Raw genomic sequence first — 27,839 nt, 5'->3', positions numbered from 1 at the left:
TGAATTTTTATTGATTTAAAATTATAGAACAAAGATAAACACAAAAAATTAGCAAATTTAATGTGTTTTATTAAAATGTGTGAAAAAACTAGAATATTTAACATTAAAAAACAGAGGGAGTACTTAAACTATATTGAAAAAGCCACATTTATTGAATAAGCCCAGTATAAGAGAGCCCATCGCTTGAACCCCAACATCATAACTTATTATTGGCCTTTTCAGACCAAAAACCTTGTGTAGGATCACTTTTGCACAAAACTTCCAAAAACAAAATTAGATGAAAAAAAAGTAAGAACACAAACTTTGATGATATTTTTGGGAAACTAATCAAACATTATTTAGGTGACCAAAATTAATATTTAGGTGACCAAAATTTACTGGTATCCTTGAGGCTCGCATGTTCTATTATTTTTGTGTAGGCTTCCTCAACTTAGTTTCTTTTTTTTTTAACGGGCCACTATGGAGTACCGGGTAGTTCCACTGGTTTGGGCAATATCATGGACTATCTCAAAATAAGATTTATTTAGTTTTTTTTTTCTTAATTTATTCCAAATATTACAACTTGGTGATAAACAAATTTAATAATATATGTGTATTATATATCATTGTGTTTCCTATCTTAGTAGCATCTTAAGAAGACAAATTGGTCTAATGTATCATTTTTAGTTTTTAACTATGTTAGCACATCGGTACTTATTTTGGGCCAGCCCACAATATTGCAAGTTCCTTTGATCAAGAACGAACTGGTACAATGTTAGTCATCAGTCAATTGGAAACAAATTAGATAATAAAGTTATTAATGTAAATTCACAGGCCCCATTGTTACGGAAAAAGACCGTCAGACTTATTGATAGGTTGACACTATATACATCTTGAAGATGCTATTCAAATATATTATTTGGCGTCTTATAAATCTTAAATTTCACATATTAATCTGCTTCAAAAGGAATAAGAAAATATATTCTTTTTACTTTTTATAGCATTTCCAAAAAAGAACTCTATTTTGAAGTTTCCAAAACTCTATATTTGAAGTTTAAAGGTTTTCTTCTCCAAAAGCAAAACTTCAAACTCAACTTCAAAACTATTTGTATTTTATAATATGGTCTTTATATTTGTCATAACTAATTTGAATTCACAAAACTTTTGTAAATAACTAGCACATATATAAACATATTACAAGAATATTAATTAATAAAATATTATATTAAAATATAAAATTTTAAATAAAATAACTTAATTAATATTAAACTTCAAGCAAAATACCACATTATTCCATAAAGTGATTTTCGTAATGCATATATGATATATTAGTGCATTTTGAAGTAAAAATGGCTCCCCTTTTTTTAATTTGTAGATTAAAGATAAAAATTATTGAAATCAGTGACATTAATACTTGTAAATACATTAGATTAGAACAAGACAGTAAAAGAGAAACATAAAATATTGCTAAAAGACTAACTTTTATCGATGATATTAATACTCGTGAATATATTCAATATGAACAAGAAAGAATTGTACGAAAAGACATCATCAACAACAACAACAACAACCATCTTCAGTTACACAAACAAAAATTGGACAATATTTGAAAATTTTGAAGGTTCCGGATTAAACTTACCTGACTATTAGTGTCGTCGTAATATTTAAATTTGTATAATAGTTATGTTTTCAATATTTGTATACTTTTGTATACTTTTGTTATCTAAATCTAGTTTTAAATATTTTAAATCTTATTTTAAAGTTTTATTTATTTTTTGTGTAAACTTAAATTTTGTAAACAAAACTTAAAATATTTATGAGATATGATTTTTATAAGGATTAAACAATAAACAAGAAAATATTTATGAATCATAAATGTGATGTGTAATTGTAGGAGCCAAAATGCAAATAAAAATATGAAACTTCAAATTTGAAGTTTTGAGTAGTGAAACTTCAAATATAGAGTTTCACAGCTCAAATTTGAAGTTTTGAAGTTTATTTTTGGAAAGCAAAAAAACTTTATATTTGAAATTATAGAGTGTTTTTTGGAGATCCTCTTAGAAAGGCAATAAACAATATTGTATTGTTATATGACTCCGTGTGGGGAGCTAAACCAACAATTTCAGCATCATTAGATTCTCCATTATCTCATTATTAAAAATCTAACTAATCTAAATTATGGAGTTGTAATATGCCCTACAAGTCAACTCTCAGTAACAATTATGACCATTTAATTATTATAATTGGATAGTAGTAATAGTCTTTATTTGTCAGATCCTAATGAACATAGCTAATAATTATTTTCAGTTCACCAGTGGTCCCAAATCAATTGACAAATGTTGTTTTGATTTGATTAACCTTTGATTAAGGTATAAGATCGTTCGATGAACTTAGATACTCAAGATATCATATAGTAATAATATTTATATACTATTTAAAAGCATGCATCATTACATGACGGAAAAACAAATATTATTACGCCCACAAATCTGCTTTTGACCGAAATCTAGGCGGGCAGACGAAATCACGGGAGCGCATGTCTTGATTATTGCTACATGTTCGATATATTACGACAACGCAAAGACGCATTTGTCAACAGTAACACATAACAACACCGAATCGAAACCATGCTGTATTATTATATTCCGCTTTGGATTCCAGTCCAATTGTTATATGCTAATGTCGAAATGATTTTTTTGGACACAAATATAGTTTTTCGTTATGTATATATATAATGTAACTATGTATACAATATACATAATCAGTTATATGTAAAAGTGTCCAGCATTAATTTTCGAATAACAATTAAGGAGACTAGTTTATATAGACCCCTCCAAATCCTATGCAAATCTCATTTTCATCATTAATAGTATCGAATCTTTGTATCAAGATGTTTGATGTAATTAATTACATTATTATTATTCTTTATAATGTCAAAAACAAATTAGTACTATATACAATCTATATGTGGTCTGTATTATTTTTCTATTAAAGTTTAACCTGTGTATTCCTTGGATGGAAAACAATAACGAAATGAGGTTAAGATCCGCGTTTTGCGCGGGATAAACATTTTATATATAAACTATATTAGGAAATAATAAAATGATAAATATATATTGAAATATTGAGAAATCGGTAATATTACGTATATAATTAAATTGGCTTGCACATATAAATAAAAAAATCACTCTTATTTATTAACGATCATTTTATGGTAAATAAATAAAAAGTTCAATTTTATCCATTCTATATTATATAATTAAATTTAAATGATATTAACATATATATAAAATATATTTTTACTAAAGCTGTTTATTAAATGAAGTTTTTAATCATATGTTTTATGATTATTGTCATCTTATAACAAAAATGTAAACCATTAATAAACTTTTTAATTCGAGATGTCTAATAGTTTAAGTAATTTATAATTATTTTTAATTGAATGAGGATTTCAAAATTAAAATATTAGTTAAGTTCTCAATATTGTTTTTTGATGACCCTGGTATCCGGAGGCTCGAGAGGATCCGATTAGCGCCAATAGCGCTGGGAATTTGGTTCTTTGCCCGCGGGACCCGGCCCATTTGACCCGCTGCGGGGCGGGTGCGGGCCCAAACAAATTTGGGTTTTTAAAGTTGCGGGTCAGGCGGATCGGGTTAGAAAATAGCGGGGCGGGCGCGGGTTCTAATAATTTTGGTAGCGGGTTAGCGGGCACCCGCATATGCTAAGAAACATGTTGTTTTGGTTTAAAAGTTGTGTCGTTTTTGCGCTGTAGGTTGTTAGTGTGTGTTGTGTTTTAGTTATAGGTTGTAACTGTGTGTTGTTTTCAATTTTTTGGGCAATAAAATTAAATCTGAAAGCCCTAATTGACTTCAGTCTCAATTCTCTGCCGAACCCTAATCGAATCTCACTCTCTGCAGATCGTCAATTCTCATTCCGAGTCTTGACTTCTCAGTTCTCAGCCTATCTCTGTGTCTCTAGACTCGACTCTCTGTTGATGTCTCTCTCTCGGTCAAGGACAAGGTATATGTCTATCTCTGTCGATCTCTCAACTATATGTATGTGTCTCTGTCTCTCACGATATCTATCTCTCTCGACTCTCTGTCTCTGTCTCTCTCGATCGCTGTCTCTCTCGACTCACTGTTTTTGTCTCTCTCGACTCACTGTTTTTGTCTCTCTCCCTCTCGACACTGTCTCTGTCTCTTATATCTCTGTGTCTCTCGATCTCTGTCTTCTTTACACTCTGTTTCTCTTGTTGTTGAGTTTTCGTCTTCCTGTTGTATTTTTGTTCTGAACAGGTACTAAAATTTATTCAGACCAACAAGATGGAGCTGATGGTGGAATAGCCACAGCATAGTGTTGGGAGTGAGGGGTCGAGCTTTCCACATAAAATTTTAGAGGATTCAAGTCAGACAAAAACTGTCTTCTCCCACGAACAATATGACAATGGTAATTTTAGTTGATTCATAGTTTAGTATTTTTATTGTACAGAAACGGAGACTTCATTCATGAAATATTTTGCTGGTTTTGGACAGAAACAGAGGTTGCTGAATCAATAAGTGTATATTTTCCCTGCGTTTTTGACGTTTGCATAGACGTGTAAGTGATCAATTATTAGTCATTTGCCTTCATTCCATTTATTTGCTGATCATATACTGAACTATTTTATCATTTAGGCAACTGATCAACTTGAGGTCGTGGCAAGAACAAGAAGGAAGACCTCTACGTAATTTGTTTTTAAGTTTGATTTCAGTTTGGACAAGAACTTATTTTTCTGTGTTGTTTGTTGTTCTTTAGAACTTAAGATTATTGCGTGGTGTTTATTGAAACTTAAATTCATATATGTTGTTTAAACTTAAGACTTCTATTATGTTTATCAGTCATTTTTTGTGATTTTGACAAAAAAAATTTTTTTGATTTGGGCGGGTTACCCGCTTGACCCGCTTAATTAATGCGGGGCGGGTGCGGATATCTTGTACAACTCTCAGTGGGTCATGCGGGTAATTTTTTTTTTGAATATTTGACTCATACCCGCTGCGGGCCGGGTCGGGCGGGGCGGATCCGACCCGCTTCCCAGGACTAAGCGCCAATGACCGTTCTCAATATTGGTTCAACGCAAATATCAATATATAGTTTGTATTTAATATGATATGTAGTTTAATTAAATAATATATATATATATTAATATAAACACTTATTAAATAAAACTTCTTACTCAAGTGGTTTATAACTATTTATATCTATATTATAACAAAAATAATTATACTATTGATATCAAAAATTTGTTTGAGACTTTTAACAGTTTAGTAATTTATACTCGTTTTTTAAAATTCAAACTACAACATATACAAAAAAATCTAATTTTTTATTATATGGTTAATCCAATTGTGTAATATATTTTAATAACAAAGATTTAAACAAAAATGATTGAGTGTATACAAATTGTTAGCAAATCTTTGTTATGAAAATCATTAATTGCTATATATATTTTAATACATTAGGTAATTCCGTATCTTTTTTAAAGGAAACAATGAAGAATAACTTTTAATACTAATAACTGATTTTATGATAAGTTTAATGAAAACTATAGTTTATATTTAGATGGACCAACTTACTTTTTTAAGGACTCTCAAAAATCATTCTCACAATGACACGTGTCATGCTTCTAATGTTGTAATGCTTCTCTTTTAATATATAGGAGATATCTAACTAGAATTCCAAAGTAGATTCGTTTCACGTCAAACGAAAAAGAGGATTTCATTATTGATACAGTTTTGTCAAGGGTTTTTAGTAATTAAATCTCTCAAATAAAGATGAATCATAAAAAATTCTCAACTAAAAATTCGGTGAAATTCTTTCGCATACATCCGATAAAATTGGAACGATACAAAGAAGATTATTATGGCCTTTGCGCAAGGATAGTATGCACAAATAAAAAAATGGTCTAAATTTATCCGGAGTTGCTAGCTCAAATGGTAAAGCCTTCTTCCCAAAGGGTAGAGGTGCCAGGTTCTAGCCTCAGCAGCAGCCGGGAGGGGGAGGGGATTAAACAACCGGCTCTTGTCCCTGGCTTAAAGAGATTCTGGACTTAGGCCTAGAACTTTTTGAATTCAAAAAAAAAAATCTATCAAATAAACTATTAACTCTAATTTTGTTAAATTATGTTACCCTCTGTCTAAAAATCCGTGACGGATGATGATATACGTTAACGGTTTATAAATTGAGGATTTATAATGTTGAAAACTTAGTTGATGAATTTTTTTACGATTCAAAAATAGTTGAGAGTTTTTATCACTAAAAGTCATTAAATATTTTAAATCTTTATTATCATTTATATATTGTTTTAGATTGATTTATAAGCCTTTAAAACGCATTTATAAATTTTAATACATTACTTTATAACCTATTTATAAAGCTTCATAAATATTTTAATATTTTTACATATGATTAAGAACGTTTCACAATGATTTTATAAGTTTTTGCAATAATAAATTAATGTATTAAAATTTATAAATGAGTTTTAAAGGCTTATATATCAATCTAAAATAATATATAAATGATAATAAAGATTTTAAAACATTTAGTGACTTTTAATGTTAAAATCTCTCAACTATTTTTGAATCGTAAAAAAACCTCTCAACTAAGTTTTCAACATTATAAACAGTTAACGTATGTCACCCTCCGTCACGGTTTTTTAGACGGAAGATAACAAACGTTAACGGAATTAAAGTTGAGGTTTATTTCACATAATTTTTAGTTAATGATTTTTTTTTACAATTCATCTTTAGTTGATGAGTTTAATTACTAAAAACCCTTTTCAACATGTTTTTTTATTCGCCTTACAATACTATGTAAACTTTTTTATACAGTATGTTTTATCGGTTGATTCGATATCTAATATAAATGCACTAAACGCTATAGTAGACTGTCTGAAACAAAGCTAGAATATTTGTTAACGAATGTTAAAAAGTAATCGAATTGTATTATTTGACTATCAAATTTAATATCTGAGCCAAAACATAAGTCAAGACTTTCTCAATAACCGTTATTTTGTTTTAACGGAGGTTTAAAGTATGGAGGCGTGTTTAAAAGTATAATACATACAATATTCCATGGCTATAAAAAGAACTTGATTATGACCGGCGCGTATACGCGGGATTATTTATATTTATAATTATATTTTAAAATTAAATTAGTCTTATGATTCGTTGATGTTTCAAAAATATTAGCTTCATCCATATTGTATTTTTTTTTTTGCTTTCTGTGGGGTTCCAGTTTGGTTGTGGATTTTAGTTTTCAGTTTAGGAAATATAGTAGTTTAGTTATTTATGAATTTGAGTTTGGTTTAGCTTGGGTTTTATTATTTTGGTTTGGTTCCAATAATAATGTTACGAACCCAATAAAATTTCAATTTTAGTTAAGGCGTGTGAATAGGGAATTGGAAGTTTTGGTTTTGATTCTTATTTAGGTAGCAATATTTTTAGTTTCATTTTCAGATTATTATTTTTTGTTATTGAATATATATATTTTTTAATTTGTTCAGAGAATCGGTATATCTCAAGATTATATATTAAATCAGAAAATATTATACTAATTTTGTAACTTTATGTGATAAAAGTAAGTTGTATATTTATCATTTTGAAATAGTAGATATTTTTAGTGTAAATAGAGATATCTAGCTATATTTTGGTAATATGTCGCTATATATATTGGTGGTTGTTAAAATTAATAATTTATTTTTAATATGTTTATGGGAAGAATACATCTCATAATCATTTGATTATGAGAAAATAATCGTTTGATTCAAAATATAATGTAAAATTTGATCTGTATTGTGCATTTGCATTATATAATTTTTTTAATCCGTTACATCTAAAACTGGTTATGTTTTTAAAGATTTCTAACTGGTTTTGGTTGCTTATATCGCTATTTGATTTTTAAAAATATATAGTATGTAACTTTATTAATTGATAAGTTTATGGTTGTTTGTGAACCTCTTATATATATATACCTCTTGTATATATATTATAATTTAAATTCTATATTTAATTTAATTTATTATCAGTTATTAATACATATCAATATATTTTTAAAATATTTTTTACACTAAATTTATAATTTAGAATAATAAAATAAATAACCCCATCAAATTATGAAAATAAATATTTCTATACAGAAATTAAAAGCTACATGTGTTATTCTTTTTATTATTCAGATTCAATAGATTTCGTTTATGTGTAGTTCAATTACTTTAATATTGTCCAAGGAGGCAAAGACGTTTTGACATAAAATGCACCTATGAAGCGAAAGATTTATAATATACGGAACCATATCTTCAGCTATATGCATTGTTCATTCGTCGGAATGTTGTTCTTCTCAGCTTCATCCTCCGCTCAGTCCCTAAAAGAAAGAAAGAAGAATCAAACTTGTAAATTTCCTCAAGAGCAGATCTATCTAAGATTGGTTTGTTAGCTTATTGATATAAAAAATTTGTGTTTAACTAATCAAAGTAAGTGGCCTATATTGTCAAAAGTCATGCGCTCCACACACTCCTTCGTTTTTGCTTGACAAAGAAAGAAAAAGCTTGTAAGATGATATTATGATAAAGCGTTTATTTCAACTTCAAGCTCATTTTGCAACCGGGTTATGTGTTGGTTCTCATCTTCCACTTGCATTTGAAATCTATCAAAAATCTCTTTCTCACACGACATTTATGTCTTGTTATTCACAAAGATCTGATATTGTTCCTCTAGATCATTTCGTTACTTTGCAAGAGAATCCATTTATGTTTTAGTGGACATGCGTTCTTTCTCCAGTGCATGAGTATCCCTTCTTTCTCAAAAACTTGAAGCCTTGTGAGCTCCAACTTTGCCGCTTCAACCAACTTTACTACTGCATCTACTTATTCTTATTCTTGTAAAATCTCATTTTCAAAGCTAGCATTGATATCTTTATGACCTGAGAAAAAAACGTGTTATGGTCAGAAACCACATTTTCAACCATAGTCTATACTTAATTGCTTCACAATCTTCATCAATTGCAAGAGACACCTGTTTGGGTTTTTGCTTTATACGTCTGGAACAATCTGGTACAAAAAGCAGAGATATAGACAGACTTTAAATCCTCTTTCAATGTTTATCTGGAACAATCTGATACGCCCTCCAGGGGCACATTCCTTTCAAATACAGAACTTGGTTGGGAAACGTTAACGATATGATTGCTTAAGAAGCTAGAATATTTCCAGCAGATAAATCTTTTGTGTTCATGTTATCAATGTCAGGAAAACCAAAGAGTTGGTAGTAGTGTCAAGAAATATAGAGCTAGGATCACTATATTCTCGGAAAGTTAATGCTGAGATGAGCTCAGCGCATTGGTGAGGTAAAAGGTTATCAAATTTGTTTGAAGGTCGCTAGTCTTTCAGCTTCAGAATCTCAGGCCACAAGTTAACGCTCTTCTTTTGGTGTATCCTTCAAAGAAGTCTCGAGTTTTGATCTTCAGTTTTCAACCATACATATTTTAGTCCAATGCTAAGTGAATACTACCACCCTAATCTTTAGTAATAATCAGTTGCCCAGAAAGAAGAAAAATTACCACGATAGTGAAATCATAACCCATTGCACCCAGAATCTTTTTCTCACCACTGATTGAGATCCCAGAAACAGCTACTTGGTGTTCATAACAACACATATTTTTGCATCAGCAAATTTTTCCATTCAAAATTTGAAATTAATATGTTATAATTACGAAAAGCAGAGATATAGACAGACCTTGAATTCTCTTTCAATGGGTTTCGTCACATCTTTGTCTCCTACTCTAATTGGATTAGTGAAGAATGAAATATACTATAAATAAAAAAATAGATACATCTTGAACAATGAATGTTTAATTAGGTTAAACACAGTACCTATAGTGTAAATATAACAAACTTGTGTTTTAATGTAAGTGACGTGTGTTTAATGAAATGATATGAATATATTTAAAACTTAAATGATAATATGAAGTGTGTTTTTATATTTAGTCACAACATATTCAATAAGTCTAAATTTAAAACATGTCATGTTAAATTTTAAATAGGATTCTATTTTAATAGATTAGATAATCTATTCTATTAAAACAACAATACGACCTATTGATATAGGTGTGATCTAACTATTTTAATATAATTATTAAAACTTTTTATTAACATTTAAGAGAAATATTAAACAAAAAAAATACAAATACAACTAAGAAAACAAATATAAAAATTAAATTTCTAAAAAATGTAAAACAAAAAAATAACCGCCCTTAAAATGGACTGGTCAAAATCTAGTAAATAAATAAAACAAAAGAGAATACAGTTTACATGCTTTCTCGTCTATAGACCGAAGAGGACGTACGATTCCCACTAAACCACTGTCTAAAGGAAAACAAAAGTTAAGACGAAATCCATCGCCAGGTAGGTAGGACCGACGTAATATCTTGTGACTGAATCATCGCTCTACTACGTTGATCAATGGAGATATTCTTATAACTGAATTAATGAGTCAAACTCATTGTTGATTCATCTTTGAAGAAATAAGAAAATTCCAAAAGGACGTAAATTTAGGCCTTGTTTTCACACTTTGTTGATTGTCTGTTTCAAATACTGAGTGTAAACTTGCATTCAAGTTTAACGGTTTTGATTCCCTATTCAGATGGCAACGTTTTAAATCGACACAACGCTAAAATATGCTAAAGAATCTATGTTTACATGAGGAAGCATATTATATAGTCTCAACTATATACTAGATAGTTTGAACTCATATTTTCTGGTTAGGACCATTTCACATAACTTCTTTTGTAGCTATCAAGAAGAAAGATAACCAAAGTCTTTTTAAAACCACTAATGAAGTTATAAAACTAATAGTATCGAATTACAATTATATGTGGTCAATGAAGGGTTAGAAAAAATATTCGTAAACTTTAATTCGATTTGTTTTCTGTTTCGATTCGAATTGAAAAGTCTATAATATTTAACTCTACGAAATAAAACAAATACTGATATGTAATATCCATGAAAAACAAAAACAAAAACATAAATACTAATATTTTTAAAACTAAATATTTAATCTGATCCGTTATATATTAAATGCATATATAAATCATAATTATCATATTTTATGTAAGTTTGAAGTATTTTATTTATTATTTTAATTATTATAACTTTAAATACAATAACTTTTTGTAATAAAATATTATTATTTACATTAGTTTTTAATTTTTAATTTTATAATTTTTATTTATATATATATCAAACTGAATATTCTGTTAAATATATTTAAAATAAGATATTCGACTAACCGTGAAAAAGATTGGATAATCAATTATTATGGCGAAACGTATCGAATCAAGAATACCTCAAAAGTTCGGATATTCGATGTGTTTCCATCCTAATCAATGATACATTGCAAAATAAGCTTGACACATGTGCATATTAGTCTCACGTGCCACAGAGTCAACGGTCATTAGCCTAAGTAAATCAGCACAACTAACACAAAGTTGTATCTAATTAGGTGCGGTCCTCACGCAAAGATTGTACGTTTCTAAATCAATTAGTACTGTTGAAGAATTAATTGACTTTGCAGCAAAGTTAATCAAAGTTAATCAATTCCTTATATATTAAAAAAAAATATATTACAACATTTTATATGACACGTATCATCACTAAATAGTCTTAAAATCTCTAGAAAAATATGTTGGTCCACTAGATATATATATATATATATTTATTTATTAAACTAACCATAAATTAATTAACAATTATATTCTAACTCGCACGGATGCGCGGATATTATTGTCATCTTTACTACAAATATAAATTAATAATAATGTAACTGATTTTATTATTAAAAATAATGTTATATACAAATAGGTGAAATTATTTTTGTTACAATACTTTAAACCTTCATCACTATATAGTTTTCATAATCTATATTTTAAAATTTCATATGTTCTACTATTTTTATATTTTTATAACAACATTTTCTATTTGAAATAAAATATGGGATTTCAAAATATTGTGTATATATTTAGATGCAAAAACTTATGTAAATATGTTTACAATAAATATATAATATATAGATATACCGACGGTTATGTAAACCAAATATATTTGTCAAATAAATGTATTTACTATTTAAATATATAATATTTACCAAACTATTGTTAAGATCTTGGTCACAAAATCTACGATGTAGGAGAATAATATCTTTCCATTTTCTTAAATATTAAGTAATATATATTAGGTTTCTAGTGAATTGGTCTAACAATATTTTTATAGTAGATAAAAATAGGATTATATTTTAATAGATTAGATATATAATTAATATTTTTTATTATTTTCTTAAATAAAATGTACAGAATTACCAAAAGTGAATAGAATATATATTTGACAATTAATAATTTTAATAATAAAGAATTGATAACAATTTACATATCCTTAATTTTGTTCAAGGTTATATTATTAAAATAAATTAAATAATCATATTAACCATACAATTAAAATTTAAATTTTTTTGTATATGTTATATTTTTGAATTTTTAAAAATGACTACAAATTACAAAAACTGTTAAAAGTCTCACATTAAAAAAATTTATGATCAATCATTTGAAAATTTTGAAATTTAGAACTTAATATTTTAATTCGTTGAATTTTCAAGAAATATTAAAATATTAAAACTACCACACTAAAAGTTTTGTTATTAATGTTTTAATTTTTTGTTAAAAACACAAATGATCATAAAATCATATGATTAGGAGTTTCATTTCATAGATAGTCATATTAAAAATATACTAATATTTATGTTAATATTATTTAAATTTAATTACATTTAATACAACATAGAAAAAAATTTAATGTATATACCACAAAATGATTGTAAATAAACAAAAGTGTATTTTTTTAATTTATGAATTAGTGTCAATTTAATTATATATGTAACAGTTAATAGTTTTTCAATTATTCTATATATATTTATTAATTTATTTTATAAATATAAAAATGTTAAAAAATAATATATATGTAAAATAGTCATTTTGTGCGCGCAAGACCGAAATGTAAACCGAAATGAATAGAGGAATTCTATTTAGAAATTAATGTTTGCGAAAAGCTTGATACGTGATACCTGAGACCGAAATGAATAGAGGAATGTGGGGCACACGTGTAAGATCCGAACGTGTGTGTGTTCCACTTCTTTTAAGTTTCTCTTTTTCCCTCTCAAAATGCTTCTATTTATGGAATCATATGATATGTACTATTTTAATATCAAAATGTCTATATATATATGGTGGCCAAAGAAAAAGACTGTGTATATATTTTCCAATATCATATATACATTTGTGTCAGTGCCCTCATGTGTACATGTATGATTCAATTTGAAGATCAAATCTAGATCGAAAATACCAAGGTTATATATTTTTTTGTTAGAATGGCGTGATATATATAGTTATTTAGAAAATGTCAAGCGTTTCAGTCAATCATATTCATAATAAAATGAGCTTGAGCTTGGCCTTAGAGTTATTTATTATATTTGGTTTTGAATTACAATAATTGATATCCAACACCAATGCTTCCCATGTGCGTAAAATTTGCGTTTGGCTTAGCAGAAACCCAAATAATATGGTTCTGAGCATCAACTAATAAAACTCGTGGAAACACACAAAACTTGGTAGAGCTTACGTTTTTTATATAGATAAAAAACTATTATAGTTCATAATACAATTGCAAATTGCAAATTCGTGTAAAATATAATGATGTTTTTGATGGTTGGATTGGATTCGTGTGGACGATGAGCTGTGGGTACAGTAGGAAGTAGCTGGCTACTTACGTGTATTAACAATCCTTGATATCTTTTTCACTTTATGTAAATTAACCCATTCATCACGTGTTTTATGACTCGATATTGTTCATCTTTCCTACCAAGGTGTACCACTTTTTCATGTTATATTGAAATCGTAATGTACCCACTTTCTTTGTAAATAACAACAAAGACTAATTGTTGTCAAAACAAACTATAGACTAAAATGAGATGTAAAAGTAATTAGTAAGGATGTGCGCATCTGATAAATATCGATTCCAACTGTTGTTTACTAAAGTATCGTAACTAAACACAACGTTCAAAACAATGAATGAATCTGTAAATTTGTATGTTACATTATTGTAGTTATTTTATTTGACAATGATAGGATACCTAGCAAAGTGAGGTTTTTGTAACTAAAATAACCTTTATTTTATATTTTAAAAGAATACTACTTAACTAAAATAGGAAAACCTTAATAAAACGATTAATTTGACTAAAATTTCCGAAAATAAATTGTTACTTTGATTATTTGGATGACTATGTAACCGATGGTTTTGAGCTTTAGTAAAGGTAAACTTAATATACATTAGTTTCTCTCTTAAAGTGTTCATATATGTGAATCAGCAATCACCAGATGGATGCTCTTCTTTTTTTTGAAACACTATTCATATAGCTTAATATTAGATTGCCATTTTTTAATTAGGTTGCTTTCTGTATAAAAGCATAGTATCTAGTAGACTAGTACAAATATTTTTGATTAAAATACACACGCCTATATATGTATATATGCATAATTTTATATAGAAAAGCGAATTGTGCGACCAACCAAACACATGTAGTTAGATGCTGGTACTTTTCAAAAGTACAGTTCATTAACTGATCTGTCAAGTTTCAACTGAAAATTATACTGTTAAATAATAATCAACTCGTTATTAATTAAAGAACTTGGAATATTTTACGTTCCCTTATGATTATTCCTTTGCCAACCCTTATATTCTTCAATATTAAGTTATTTCTACCTTTTTCAAATCTGTCTTTCTTTTCCAGATATGGAAAACTTTTGTTTGAATGGTTGAGACCAAAATTGGTGGTGTTAAGTCTGTGTCATTGTCTAATATCATTTTAGTATTATATCACCTACCGAACTAATTATTCATTAATTTTTTCTAGTAGTTACTAGTATTTAGTTGCTATAAAATACTCAAGATTCTTACCCTCTCATGCAGGTATTGATTTTATCAAGATATAGAGCTCGTAAAATTTCTAGATATGGCTATATCGAAAACGGAATGTTTCTGCAACATCAACTTATATTTTCGTCACATTTTGTTCGCCTCGTGAGATTTAATCAGTTTGAACAACTGGTTTATGAGTTTGAGGACAACTTCTTATAACACAAAGAAAACAACCAAACAACTTCTTATAACACAAAGAAAACAACCAATTATATTGAAAATATAGTATATATATGGTAAATAAATTACAGTCTAGTTGTGCCATCAACCATACATCGAGGTCTTGTCTCTTGTTCTTTAAATCTCTTAAGAAAAAAAAATCATTTACTTGACAAAAAGAGTATAAAGAATCAAGTTCCGTTGGCTTCATCTTGTTGATGGAAGATAATTCTTTGTGCATGCTTGATCACCTAAGAATTCACATGGTAGATGCAGATTTTGGTTTAGCATGGGTTATACTTATATATTAAGAATCCAAAAGCAGAACAAAGTACATATGAACTTAATTTAGCTTTTCATCATCCCAGTTGAAGCCCATTATAAACACACACATGATGCATATATTCATAAACAAGCCTGATGAATGTGTATATATTTTGTTTATATTTCCCATAAAACCTTATATGAAATCGGGATGTTCCATCTGCACCATGTTTTGTTAAGTGGGGAATACGATATGTATAAATGATTTTGAGATGTATTAATTATATTATATGTTATCTAAAGACTAGCTAGAAACGTCTAAAAATGGAATAATGGGCACATGCATACGTTGTGGAGATTGAAATGGATCCACTACATACTTACTTTATCATTTAATTCGATCTATATATATACTTACCCAAATCATATATTATCGTCACACAAAACTGGTTGTTATTACAAAATTTAATAAGCGATTCAAGTATCGTGTTTATATGTGTAAATCCACAGATATACATACGTGGTGGTGGCGAGGAAGAGATGACTTTAAACGATGAAGTTTTCACCACTGCATAACTGTTTGTTGAGTGTCAAACTACTTTGTAATTCTGATCTTTTCTTTCCACTCTCATCTCGTTCATTTGTAGGTATTTTGTAATGTGTATTTTTAAAGTTATGCTTCTTTACAAAATGTGTTACTTTTTGCTTTCTCGCATAATATTACACGTTTAAAACTCATCTGAAATTTTTAGGATATTATCAAATAAAGTATTCAGGCAGGTAAATAAATATAGCTGAATACTAAAGTTTATTAGTGATAAATCATATCAACATGTAGAAGTAATTTCTCTTAGAAACATGCAAAATTACTTTAGTAAGAAAAAATCACTATAGCTAGGTGAAACCCAACTAAAATTATAGTTGCATCTTATTACGTTTATTATTAAATATAAGATTGCATGCTTTATATCAATATTTTATTTTGAAGTTTTCATTCTTTTGTTACGTGAGAAATTTGATGTCTCAAAATTCTGATATAGTTCGAAACGTAAATCTATAATATATATATATAGTTTAGTAGCAACAAAAACAAATATCTAGAGGAATGCAAATGTTCAAGAGATGAGTTGATTAGACATTTAACAGCATATTTTAAAATAAAAATATTTTATTTAGTATCAGTTAACTTATAACTACGACATATGTATTTGTCTCGCTTAAAACTTCGTTTAGCCAATTTTATATGTAATTTGATATTTCATAATTAATATGATATGTTATTGATAGTAAATGTTTATAATTTATAATATATGTGATTAACTGGAATCAATATTATTATTATTATATTGATCAAACCAATATTATTTCATTTATACATGAAATTTTGTAAATTTTATAGACGACTCTGGAATATGTTTAAATATTTAATTCTCGAAAGCTTTTTATATAGTTTAATTTATGGAATTTGACAAACTATTTAGTGAAATGACATGAAGTAAGATAATTTTATGAAGTTTTATCTTATAAACTAAAATTATTTATATTATTATATTTCAGTGAACAAGAGAACAATTTGCTGATGTCAATATCTCTGAGAAACATATGAATTTTGTTTTCGAAATTTTTCAACAGAGTAAATTTATTTTAATAATGTTTATATGGAAATACTATAAGTAAATACCCTTCCATTTTTTAAATCTATAGTATTCACACATATTAAAAATATAATAATTATTTTTAATTAAATTTATTATTTATTTTTATTAAATACTTTCCAAGAACTGTCAATCAATAATATTTAATCAATTTAAATACTCTTAATTAATGTTTTTAAAATATATAATTAATGTTTCTTAAAATTAATAATTGATTAACATCAATTATTAAAATTATTTTTAAAATCTATCTTTATATAACAAAAGTTAAATCTAGAAAATCACTCTTTTAGAAAGCACAGAAAGTAATTACATTCTCTAATAGTAGTGTAGTATAGTTTAAACTTTGAAGGCGATATCAATTTTGTAAGCCAATATATAGTTGATTAAATTTATGCCGTGTTAAATCAAAATTAGGATAAAGATCAGCTTAAGAGTCGAATATAAAAAAAAATATCCATGGACTTATAAAATAAAAATACTTGATTTGTCTCAACTGCAGTTTTCAACTTGTGTTTACAACTAGTACATTTTTCTTTCTACTATCAATGAAAAAAACCAACCACTAAATACATTATCTTACTCTTCTTATAATTCAGCATTTTTTATGAAATTTTAAATTTATTGATAATCAGAAATATAAAGCCCGGAGTTTAATATGTACAACTTCTAGAATCTTTACGAAAAATGAAAATATTTCCTAAGCAGTGCTTAGTCTCGTAGCAAACCATTTTTGGAGGAGTCCTCTCAGCTTAGGCTTCTCAAAATACCTTGTGGACGAAATGCTGTTACGTATGATATTCTCTATGATATGAGTTAACTGGTGGCCTGATCTCAAAAGATTGTTGTGCTTTCTCCATTCTGCTCCCTCCATATGTGGTATACATTTACCTAGAAAGCCAAGCGTAGTAAGATATCTGTCAGCCTGTCATGCGAGCGCTGAGCAAGGTGTTCTCCTCAATCAGGATCAGGCTGGCCACCCATTAGGGTCCCCACGACTTCAATCCAAAGTGTATAGGTGTATGGACAGGCGAAGAAGTGATCTCTTGTTTCATTTGGCTCTCCACAGAAGATACAAAAAAATCATGTCGTTGACCCCATCTTTGCATACGATGACTTGTAGCTAATCGGTCTTTGATTGCTAGCCAAGTTATGAACGCGAATCTTGGAACATTTTGAGGGAACCAAACAATGATTGGATCATTAGACATCACTATAGGAAAAGCTTTAATCTGACTAACAATCAATCGAATGTTTGGATCTCTACAACTACGGAAGTACCATTTGTTTTCCCTCAGCACATCACATATTGCAGCATCCTTAGGGATCCCAAGATTTTGAATTCCCACTTCACTAGTTAAGTCTATAAGTCTACCAAGGGGATGTCGAATATCGAACCAAAACTTGAGATTGCGGCCATTATATATCTCCATATGAACAAAACTCTTTGCCAGCGGTCTGAGCTTTAGCAGCTTCCGCCAGATCCAAAAACCCGCATTGGCTTCTCTCACATCCCAGCGGTCTGAGCTTTAACTTATAATTCATCATTGCCAAAGGGTAAATTAAAAAGTATAGTATGATGTGTGTTTCACGGATGCAAAAACAAAAACAAAAAATCCTGGGTACCACAATTTTGAAAAATAGTCAAACAATTAGGAATTTTACATGTATATCAATCATCAACAAAAACGATTGACAACAAAGTGACCAAATTACCATCGATCAAAACCACCATAAAATATCGTTTTTTATATAGATTGTTAGAATGCACCAATTTAGAAAAGTACAACTTGTCAATATGCATTCTTACTAGAATTATCACACAAAAGCACAATTCCAAAATACCACACAATCATCCACACGTTTGGAAGTATATCATAGTTCATCTGTTATTTCCACTATAAGCTCTTATTGGCAACACGCTTTCTCTCTTTCATGATGAAAATAAATATGAAACAGTTTCATCCTTTATAAAAAATAACAACAAAACATCCCATCCACAATGTCAAATCTTTGCAGACAGCAAATAAACTACAAATACCTAAAACCACATGAAACTTTTTAGATTGCATCGTTAATTGTTGTTGGCTGAACCCAAAACGAGATATTAAAATAATATTATTTTAAAGTATTATGATAAAAAAAAAAAGTATCCTTGATTACGCCAATCACGTGATTTTCCATCGTTGTAATCTCTCAACAGGATATAAATCTTGTTTTTGAGAACAACAGGACATAGATCTTTACATGTGTTTTAACGTGTCTTAGACTAATAGAAATCGTCCCATTGTCATGTCTCTTTCAAACCAATTGATACAATCTATCTATTTCAACCCAATACATATGGCATAGTGCCGTTGAATTTATCGAAACAAATCTTATATATACGTCTTTATAGCTCCCCTCTTTCCCGAAATAATTTAATATCCCGTTGCTACACATGCACTAGGTAGTAGGTAGCCAGATTCCGTCTTCTTATTTTCAAAAGACGACGATATCGGAATTAACTTAGCTTTAACTATGTACGGCATTGCATCCCGTTCACTCAGAATTCAGGTTCAAAACCTTGTAGAACACCGACTCCAACTCCTTTATTATAAATCTTTGTCGACTTCATAATTAGGTTGTTGGTGCGCTTGGCGTTTCTCGAAACCAAGACTTCATCTTTTAACAACATTTCCACATGATGAGTTGTCACCAGTTGATCTGCAGGTCAATTGGTGACGATCAACTGGTGACAACTCGTCCTGTGGGATGTAAGAGTGTTGTTAAAAGGTGAGGTCTTGGGATTGAAAAACGCTAAGCGCACCAACAATTTAATTATAAAGTCAGAGATGATTCATAATGGAAAGGTTGGGGTCGGTACCATGCAGGGAAGTCTGTGAGTCGGATTCTAAATAAGCGGGATGGATTGTCACACATTTTTGAATCATTTTGACAGGGAGTTTAGTTATCTCGTACTTGTTCCGTATGCAATTTAACTTTAGCCATAGTGGAGAAAAAGCTTTGAAAGTCAGATGAGAATATCCAAATAGCATTCGAAAACCCATGTAGTAATAACATATTTAATTTGAATGACATCATATGAAGAAAAAGGAAAGCTTAAAAGGTGTAAAAACATTAATTGAAAGATAAACCCCAAATACATCATTTATGAACAATGCTCCGTGGAGGACCCGCAAGAGAAGAGATGTGGTGGTTCGTATAACCGTGAGGAGAAAGAAGAACATGTGAGGTATGAGGTATCCAAAGTGGGGGAACAAAGAGTATCGAAACGGCGCCGTACAGAGGGACTATAACGGGGAGAGGACGTCTTCCGTAATAGAAACACACAGTCTCTCCGTGTGAGCGTGTGGTCCCGACACACAGAGATCTGACACAATTAGTCACCTGTCAGTTCACAGTCGTCAGTTGTCAAGATAGGCACTTCCTAAATTTGTTTTTCTTCTCATTAATAGCCTTTCTTTCTTTTTTGCGTGAATTAGGTCAAAGTAAAATTATATAAGTTACTGTCTGAATTTTTGGATCAGCTAAATAATGTCACCAGCAAAATCTAACATAAATTTTACTCTTTTATCCTCTTATTTTTTGTCTACACAACGGTTGATTACATAACAAGCGTGACTATCGTGAAAGATGACATTTCTAGATGTTTCTCTGATTGTTTCAGACAACATATGCAAACAGACAATATTCATCAATGAATGACTTCGACCAGTTGAGCTGATAAGTGGTGGTAATAGTAATAAATCCACCATGACATGGATTATTCACATTTATTTACTTTTAGACTATAGAAGATACCGAAATAAGTAATCATACACAATATTTTTGTGATCGAACGTATGTAGTTTGATAGGTTTGACCACACAAAAATGGTTTCAAGGAAGACTTCGTTCGAAGCTTATTTGGGAGAGATGTATATCCTATATATCACAATCACATGTTGGTCCCAGTTGAAAGAAATTACATGTCTAATTGTATTTTAGAAATTTTCCGAAAGTAGAAGGAAAGAAAAATAACAATATTCCTGAAAAATAAGAAATAAAAAAATAAAACGACAAATGAGAAAAAAATACGGTAGACGGAAATCCGAAAACACTGCTCTTCAAGATATGAATGTTTGAATTATGAGTCGGTCTATAGATATATATACATAGTCTAAGGAGCCAGGCAACCTTATCTAATGACTCATATAAAAGAAAATGGGTACAAAATTACAAATCATCTGCAAACAAAATCTAGAAAAAAATGAGTGTAAAATAAAATTGCATGAGAGAGAGGGCACATGTCCCCTTTTAGCCTTCTGCTCTTGAAGGGGAAGCCAAAATAGTTTTACTTTTGTATTTTCTCAGCCAATGCTCTTTTGGGACCTCCCTTCATATAAGTAATTTTTATATTTTGTGTCAATTCCTGTATTTTGTTCTCATTTAATTTGTTGATATATATATATGTAACTATATTATTTTAAAGAGAGAAAAAAACAGAAGGATTTCCAAGATCCAGCTGTGAATATAACCCTTTCTTGATCGAAAGTCCATTTTGGCGTTTGTTCTGTGACCATCCTCTCGCTACGTCACCGTTTTCATGTCCATGCAAAATAGTTTGAAGATAATATATCCCTATCCTTACTTTTCATTGATTACATCTACCTTCTACCTTATATATAGACATGTATGTATATCTATTTTTATGTTCGAAATGGATAAAATAACAAATACACTTGGATATCATATCAGTTCGACGAACGTAACTTTTTATGATACAAAATTTATTTGTTCACATAATGCACGACTTTAAATTTATTTTGATTTGACATTTGTAAGTGGACTGACGTATATTTCACAGATATACATCATGAAATAGTCTGGTAGGCATATATATGTGTGTGTGTGTTCTTAATGCATACATGAATGTTAAGCATCCAGTTTAGAATATGAATGATCTATTCAATTATCGTAGAATTATAAATACTGGAAATATGTTAAAGAGTTTATCATCGATCTTCGTTTAGTTTTTTCTTTCTAGTATAACTTAAAGTGTGGACGAATCAGATACATTTTGTAAAATTAATGCTACCAAGCGCTCATTTTCATGAAAAGGTTTGTTATATAATAATTATGATATTTTTCATCATGATTTGAGTTTTCTTATTATTATTGGTGCTGTTACTGTTGCTGCTACTGCTGGAATATTAATTGATTTTGACGATTGTCTACATCATCATAATGAATATGAAAAATGGGTAACCAATATATATATAGTTTGTACTATAAGTCACACTTTCAACATTAATTATTGATCAAGAGATTGGTGGAATGTTATCTTCTTTCAAATAAATAGCCCCCTACCAAAAAGTATATACATATACAACAATGCATGGCCAATAATGATGAATCCATCCTCGAAACCAAACTTTCATCCAATTTTTTTTTTATTTGTTGAGTTTTTTCATAGATATGTTTAGAATCGGATTTAATCCTAGATTTACAGCCTTTCTCGTACTATACTACGTTTTGACTAATCGTACTATAACTATACTACTATTGCGTTGACAAGTTTAACTGCAATCTTCAGCGTAGTAGTATCTTCGAACATTCGAACTAACGGTAAACTACTTCTTGTAATGACATGATTTCTGTTGCAGCATCGGTTACATATACGATAAATATAATTAATGCATCAAATATTAATCTCAAACTGAAATTTATAAACAGTAATGGAGGTTGCATTTATATTAAACACAATATATTTATATATATGTTCAAAAAGACTATTAAATTAATTATTTTGAAACAATTATTGGAACTGTTCAGATGAAACCGAGAGTGGGGAATGATTTTACAGCAAAAACCAGAGGCTTAAATAGTAGGTCGACCTCCCCCCCCCCCCCCCCCCCCCTAACTATGAACGCTCACAAAGCCACAAAAGCCTTGCACTATTTATCTCTTTGATTCAAATCTTATCGACGGGAAACACTTAAACCCACAAATGATTGTATAAATTACATTAAAACCAATAGGACACATATATACAGTTCGTGATTAGAAAAATAAATTGGATAACATATTTTTTTAAGCTTAGTATATTATATTTAATAGATGAGTTTATTTTTCCTTTCGCTACATAAAAACTTACGAGTGAAAGACTAAGTCAGATCAGACCACACGATCTAAGATGTTCCTACAAACTGGCATGACATGTACCACTATACTTGTACAACCTGGTTCATGCTTATAGTTACCATTTACTCTTCATAAGCTATCATATTTATTTATGTAATAGCAACTCCCAACTGCATTAATAAAAACAACATTTGCAATCGTCGACATCACTACAAAATCTACGGATATATTTATAAAAGAAAAGTTATTTAATATATTGGTTGGAAGGTTATTTAGTCAAAGAAAAGCCATTAATAGCTGAAGATTTAACTCCATTGTGAATACAGATGTTTCTTAACTTACAAACAATTACGAAGTACAGTATATAAATCCGGGATATAAGTTGCTGTTTACACATAATTTGTTCACCGGATGGAGACAAACATGAATAACGGCTAAATTAATTGCAAGCCATTTAATTTCAAGCGTTGGTTAAAGATAGTCAAACTAAACATTAATATTAGTATTGGGTCATTAACTATCAAAAACTAATTTTTTCACTAAATCCAGTTTTGGTTTAGTAGTTAAATAGACGCGAGGATGGGTCCGGTTCTATTCATGTGGTAAATTTGGTTTTTACATTCCGCCTAATATAAATACTGTTTTGATACTTTTCACAAAATAATGATGGTAATATGTCTTATATAGTATTTATGTAAGTGTATATTTTCAACTAATATGTTTATTATATATAAATAGAATATGACAAATATAAAATTATATATTAAAATAGAAAAATATTATATATAAACTGAAATAAATAGTTTAAAACGCACATTTTTGTGTAACAAAAGTACATTTTATAAAAAGTTTAAAGTTAATATATGTTTACGATTTTTTTATGCCGCATGTCATTTGAAAAACATTTGATATCTCACGTGTAATCAACTTGTACCATATTTCTTGATCAGAATCAATGTACCTAATTTTTGCAGGCGTTACGATGAACTGTCTTTATATAGAAGATGTAAACTAATACATCATCGGTGCTATCTATGATAATTTTTAGTAGTATATACCAAATGAATTCAATCATATATAATTTTTAAAAAATTCGATTTCAAACCCTTAAATGTCGATAAAATTAAATAGTTTTTGTAACTAATATAACTAGCTAGTTTTGATCAATATGCATGTACATCTCGTGGAGTTCTAGTACACGATTTGACCATATAGATATGTTAGTAGTAAATTAACATTAGATTAATGTTGGTATATTTTATATTTTATCGTCAACAACTAATACATTTAAATTATAATACGCCGGAGTGTTAACATAAACTACCAAACTTACCCTCTTTATATATAATGTTACGTCTGTTATTTATCATCCATTTTTTCATGTGATTCTGAAAATATAATATAGTTACATTTATTACATTTTTATTTATGTAAAGTGATTCAAATGCAATTTTTCCTTGAACTAATAGTTTTTTCTATAATCTTGGATTTGGTACGTATCTTCTATATATTGCTAATACGTATCAGATACATCATCTTTAATTTATGGTCCACCTGTAATTACATTTGGTAATTAATACTGTATATTTTGTTTTCCTTCTATTGCCACAAATCAGTCATGTATCTACATTGTCAATTTACTACTAATGTATACTATCCAAAAAGTTACTCCCACATATTTCTGAAAATATTATTTAAAATATGTATAAATAAATAGTTTAGATTCTTTTAAATGAAATAAAAAAAATGAAAATGAAGGAAAAAGAACACTGGCCAACTCCTTTATTAAGATACTAGGAGAGAGCTAGAGGAGAGAAGCATCAAATTTTCACAGCTCTTCACTTTGAGACCTCAAAAACTCCAGAGGGCTCTTCACGAGAGAACTCTTTCTCTTTCCCATCAAAATCTCCAAAAATATCATAACCTTTCTTCATCATCATCACCACCGTCATGTGTAACTCATCAACAACAACCACCACCGGCACCGGTACGGCCGTGACCGAGAACCAACAATCTCGAACCGATATCTTCCTCGATCGCTTGTCGATCAAAACCTTGGAACAACCCACAAAGCGAAATCTCCAGCATTGCGACAACTTAGGATCTCCACTTATGTCCGAAGCTGTAACGGAGGCGAAAACTCTCTTCACGCTCGCTTTTCCGATCGCCGTGGCGGCTTTAGTCCTCTACCTACGCTCCGCCGTCTCCATGTTTTTCCTTGGTCGTCTCGGTGACCTCGAATTAGCCGCCGGTTCACTCGCCATTGCGTTTGCTAACATAACCGGTTACTCTGTTTTATCCGGTTTAGCACTCGGTATGGAACCACTCTGTTCCCAAGCCTTTGGCGCTCACCGCTACAAACTCCTCTCCCTCACCCTCCATCGAACCGTGGTTTTCCTCTTGGTTTGCTGCGTACCGATATCGGTTCTCTGGCTCAACGTCGGTAAAATATCGGTTTACCTTCACCAAGACCCCGACATCGCACAGCTAGCTCAGACATATCTCATCTTCTCCTTACCCGATCTCCTCACCAACACTCTCCTTCACCCAATAAGAAACTACCTTCGTGCTCAAGCCATCATCCACCCCGTCACGTTAGCCACTATCTCCGGCGCCGTTTTTCACTTACCGGCCAACCTCTTCCTAGTCTCTTACCTCCGTCTCGGTTTAACCGGCGTCGCAGTCGCCTCCTCCGTCACCAACCTCTTCGTCGTCGCGTTCTTGATCTGCTACGTCTGGGCAAGTGGTCTCCACGTACCCACTTGGACCGACCCGACATGGGACTGCTTACGTGGATGGGGTCCTCTGCTCCGCCTCGCGGGACCTAGCTGTGTCTCCGTGTGTTTAGAGTGGTGGTGGTACGAGATCATGACCGTTCTTTGCGGTTTGCTCGTAAACCCGAGATCGACGGTGGCGGCAATGGGCGTTTTGATCCAGACGACGTCGTTTCTCTACGTCTTCCCGTCTTCTCTGAGCTTCGCCGTGTCTTCTCGTGTCGGAAACGAGCTGGGAGCGAACCGTCCCAAGACGGCGAAGCTATCGGCGATGCTGTCTATCGTTTTCGCGGCGGCAACGGGTGTTACAGCGGCGGCGTTTGCTTACTCCGTCAGAAACGTTTGGGGAAGAGTGTTCACCGGAGACGACGAGATTCTCCGGCTAACGGCGGCGGCGCTTCCGATTTTGGGCTTGTGCGAGATAGGAAACTGTCCTCAGACGGTGGGTTGCGGTGTCGTGAGGGGGACGGCACGGCCGTCGACGGCGGCGAACGTGAACCTCGGCGCGTTCTATCTGGTTGGCATGCCGGTGGCTGTTGGTCTCGGGTTTTGGGCCGGTATTGGGTTTAATGGGCTTTGGTTAGGACTTCTAGCAGCGCAGATTAGCTGCGCCGGTCTTATGTTGTACGTGGTGGGGACCACAAATTGGGTATTGGAGGCTGGGAAAGCGCAAACGCTAACATGCGCAGAGACCGTAGAGAACGATCTTATTAAGACGGTGGCGAATACTATAGGGGACGACGGTGAGAGCGATGAGGCACAGCCATTGATTCGCATCACGGTGCTTTATTAATTATAAAGTATGGTTATAAATATATTTCCCCTCTTTTGATAGAAGGAGAAAGTTTTGTCTTTCTTGAAAAAAATTAACATTTCTTCTTCCTTTTTCTTGTATTTAACAATTTTTTTTGCTTCGCTCCTTATTTTTTATGCCTTTATGATTGGCCGTCTATATGGAGTTCAATGAGTTTTTTGCTCTTTAAGTTTCTACATATGAATATATTTTTATTTGGGGTTATTCAAATAAAATTCGCTCACATAAACTTTAATCACATGAACCATTTTGAAACGTAAATCTTCCTTACAACTAACCCTTTAATTGCACCCAATCTAAGACAAAAGATGTTGGGACCATATAGCTGGAGCGACAGAGAATTCAAAGTATTCTATTTTGAAATTTTGTTAATTAAGAAAATAGAGAAAATAATTTACTGTGCGAATAGTGAATTAATTAAATAAAATGTTGGAGTAATAAATGAAATATGTGTTAAGGTGATAAAAAAGGAAAGGAAGTAATATCGTAATTTGGAAAAAGTGGCAACCCTGAGGGAAACAAAAACTTGTGTCTCAAAGATTCAGACAGGTCTGAATGAATGTTTTGGATTCCCTATAGACTAGAGTGCTGTTTTGTTCAGAGTTGAGAGAGAGAGATATCAAGTCCCAAGGACCATTGCATCATCTCAATCTTTTTCGCCCTACAATTTTTTTCTTATCATAACTTTAAAATATTTATCTATATAATTCTGCATTTCGATGGTTATGGTTCGGTTCCTAGCTTTTAAAAAACATTTATAAAAATGCCTTTCTTTTCTTTGTAACACTATATCTGAATTTTTTTAATTAACTTTATAATTTCACTAACATGGAGTAAAAGTGTGAAAAGGTACAGTAAATTAGATTCTACAAAAAAATTCTACATTGAAATAAACAAACTTCTCATTACAAATAAAAATGTAACCTGTTACACTGAAAAAAGAACTTGTCATTGGGAGTCACATATGAAAAATATCGTGAAAACTTTTTCTAAATTAGAAAGTTAAAATTAAACTTATTA

General features: G+C 30.5%; 1 protein-coding gene and 1 non-coding gene across 3 annotated transcripts; both read left to right on the top strand.

Moving 5' to 3' along the window:
* Positions 1-1,463: 1,463 nt before the first annotated feature.
* On the top strand, positions 1,464-27,042 carry LOC103853826 (protein DETOXIFICATION 51-like). Of its 2 annotated transcripts, none has more exons than XM_033281015.1 (4): positions 1,464-3,999; positions 4,275-4,425; positions 4,518-4,575; positions 4,653-27,042. In XM_033281015.1, exon 4 carries the CDS (start codon positions 25,182-25,184, stop codon positions 26,796-26,798), a length of 1,617 nt encoding a protein of 538 aa, XP_033136906.1. In that variant the 5' UTR covers positions 1,464-3,999; positions 4,275-4,425; positions 4,518-4,575; positions 4,653-25,181; the 3' UTR covers positions 26,799-27,042. The 2 variants fall into 2 exon arrangements, with proteins under 2 accessions (XP_033136906.1, XP_033136904.1); XM_033281013.1 differs by having other exon boundaries at positions 4,512-4,575.
* On the top strand, positions 5,823-5,930 carry LOC117129047. The gene has a single exon (XR_004452620.1). It is a non-coding gene; the product is annotated as a U6 spliceosomal RNA (small nuclear RNA).
* Positions 27,043-27,839: the final 797 nt, after the last annotated feature.

The sequence above is a fragment of the Brassica rapa genome, chromosome A01, assembly GCF_000309985.2.
Source record: "Brassica rapa cultivar Chiifu-401-42 chromosome A01, CAAS_Brap_v3.01, whole genome shotgun sequence".
NCBI classification, from domain to species: Eukaryota; Viridiplantae; Streptophyta; class Magnoliopsida; order Brassicales; family Brassicaceae; genus Brassica; species Brassica rapa.
The sequence above is the reverse complement of the archived record's forward strand: the minus strand, read 5'-3'. Positions and strand labels throughout refer to the sequence as shown.

Bases quoted from the DNA above. Each gene is read 5' to 3' on its own strand.
- LOC103853826 (XM_033281015.1), top strand. From the start codon at position 25,182: ATGTGTAACTCATCAACAACAACCACCACCGGCACCGGTACGGCCGTG.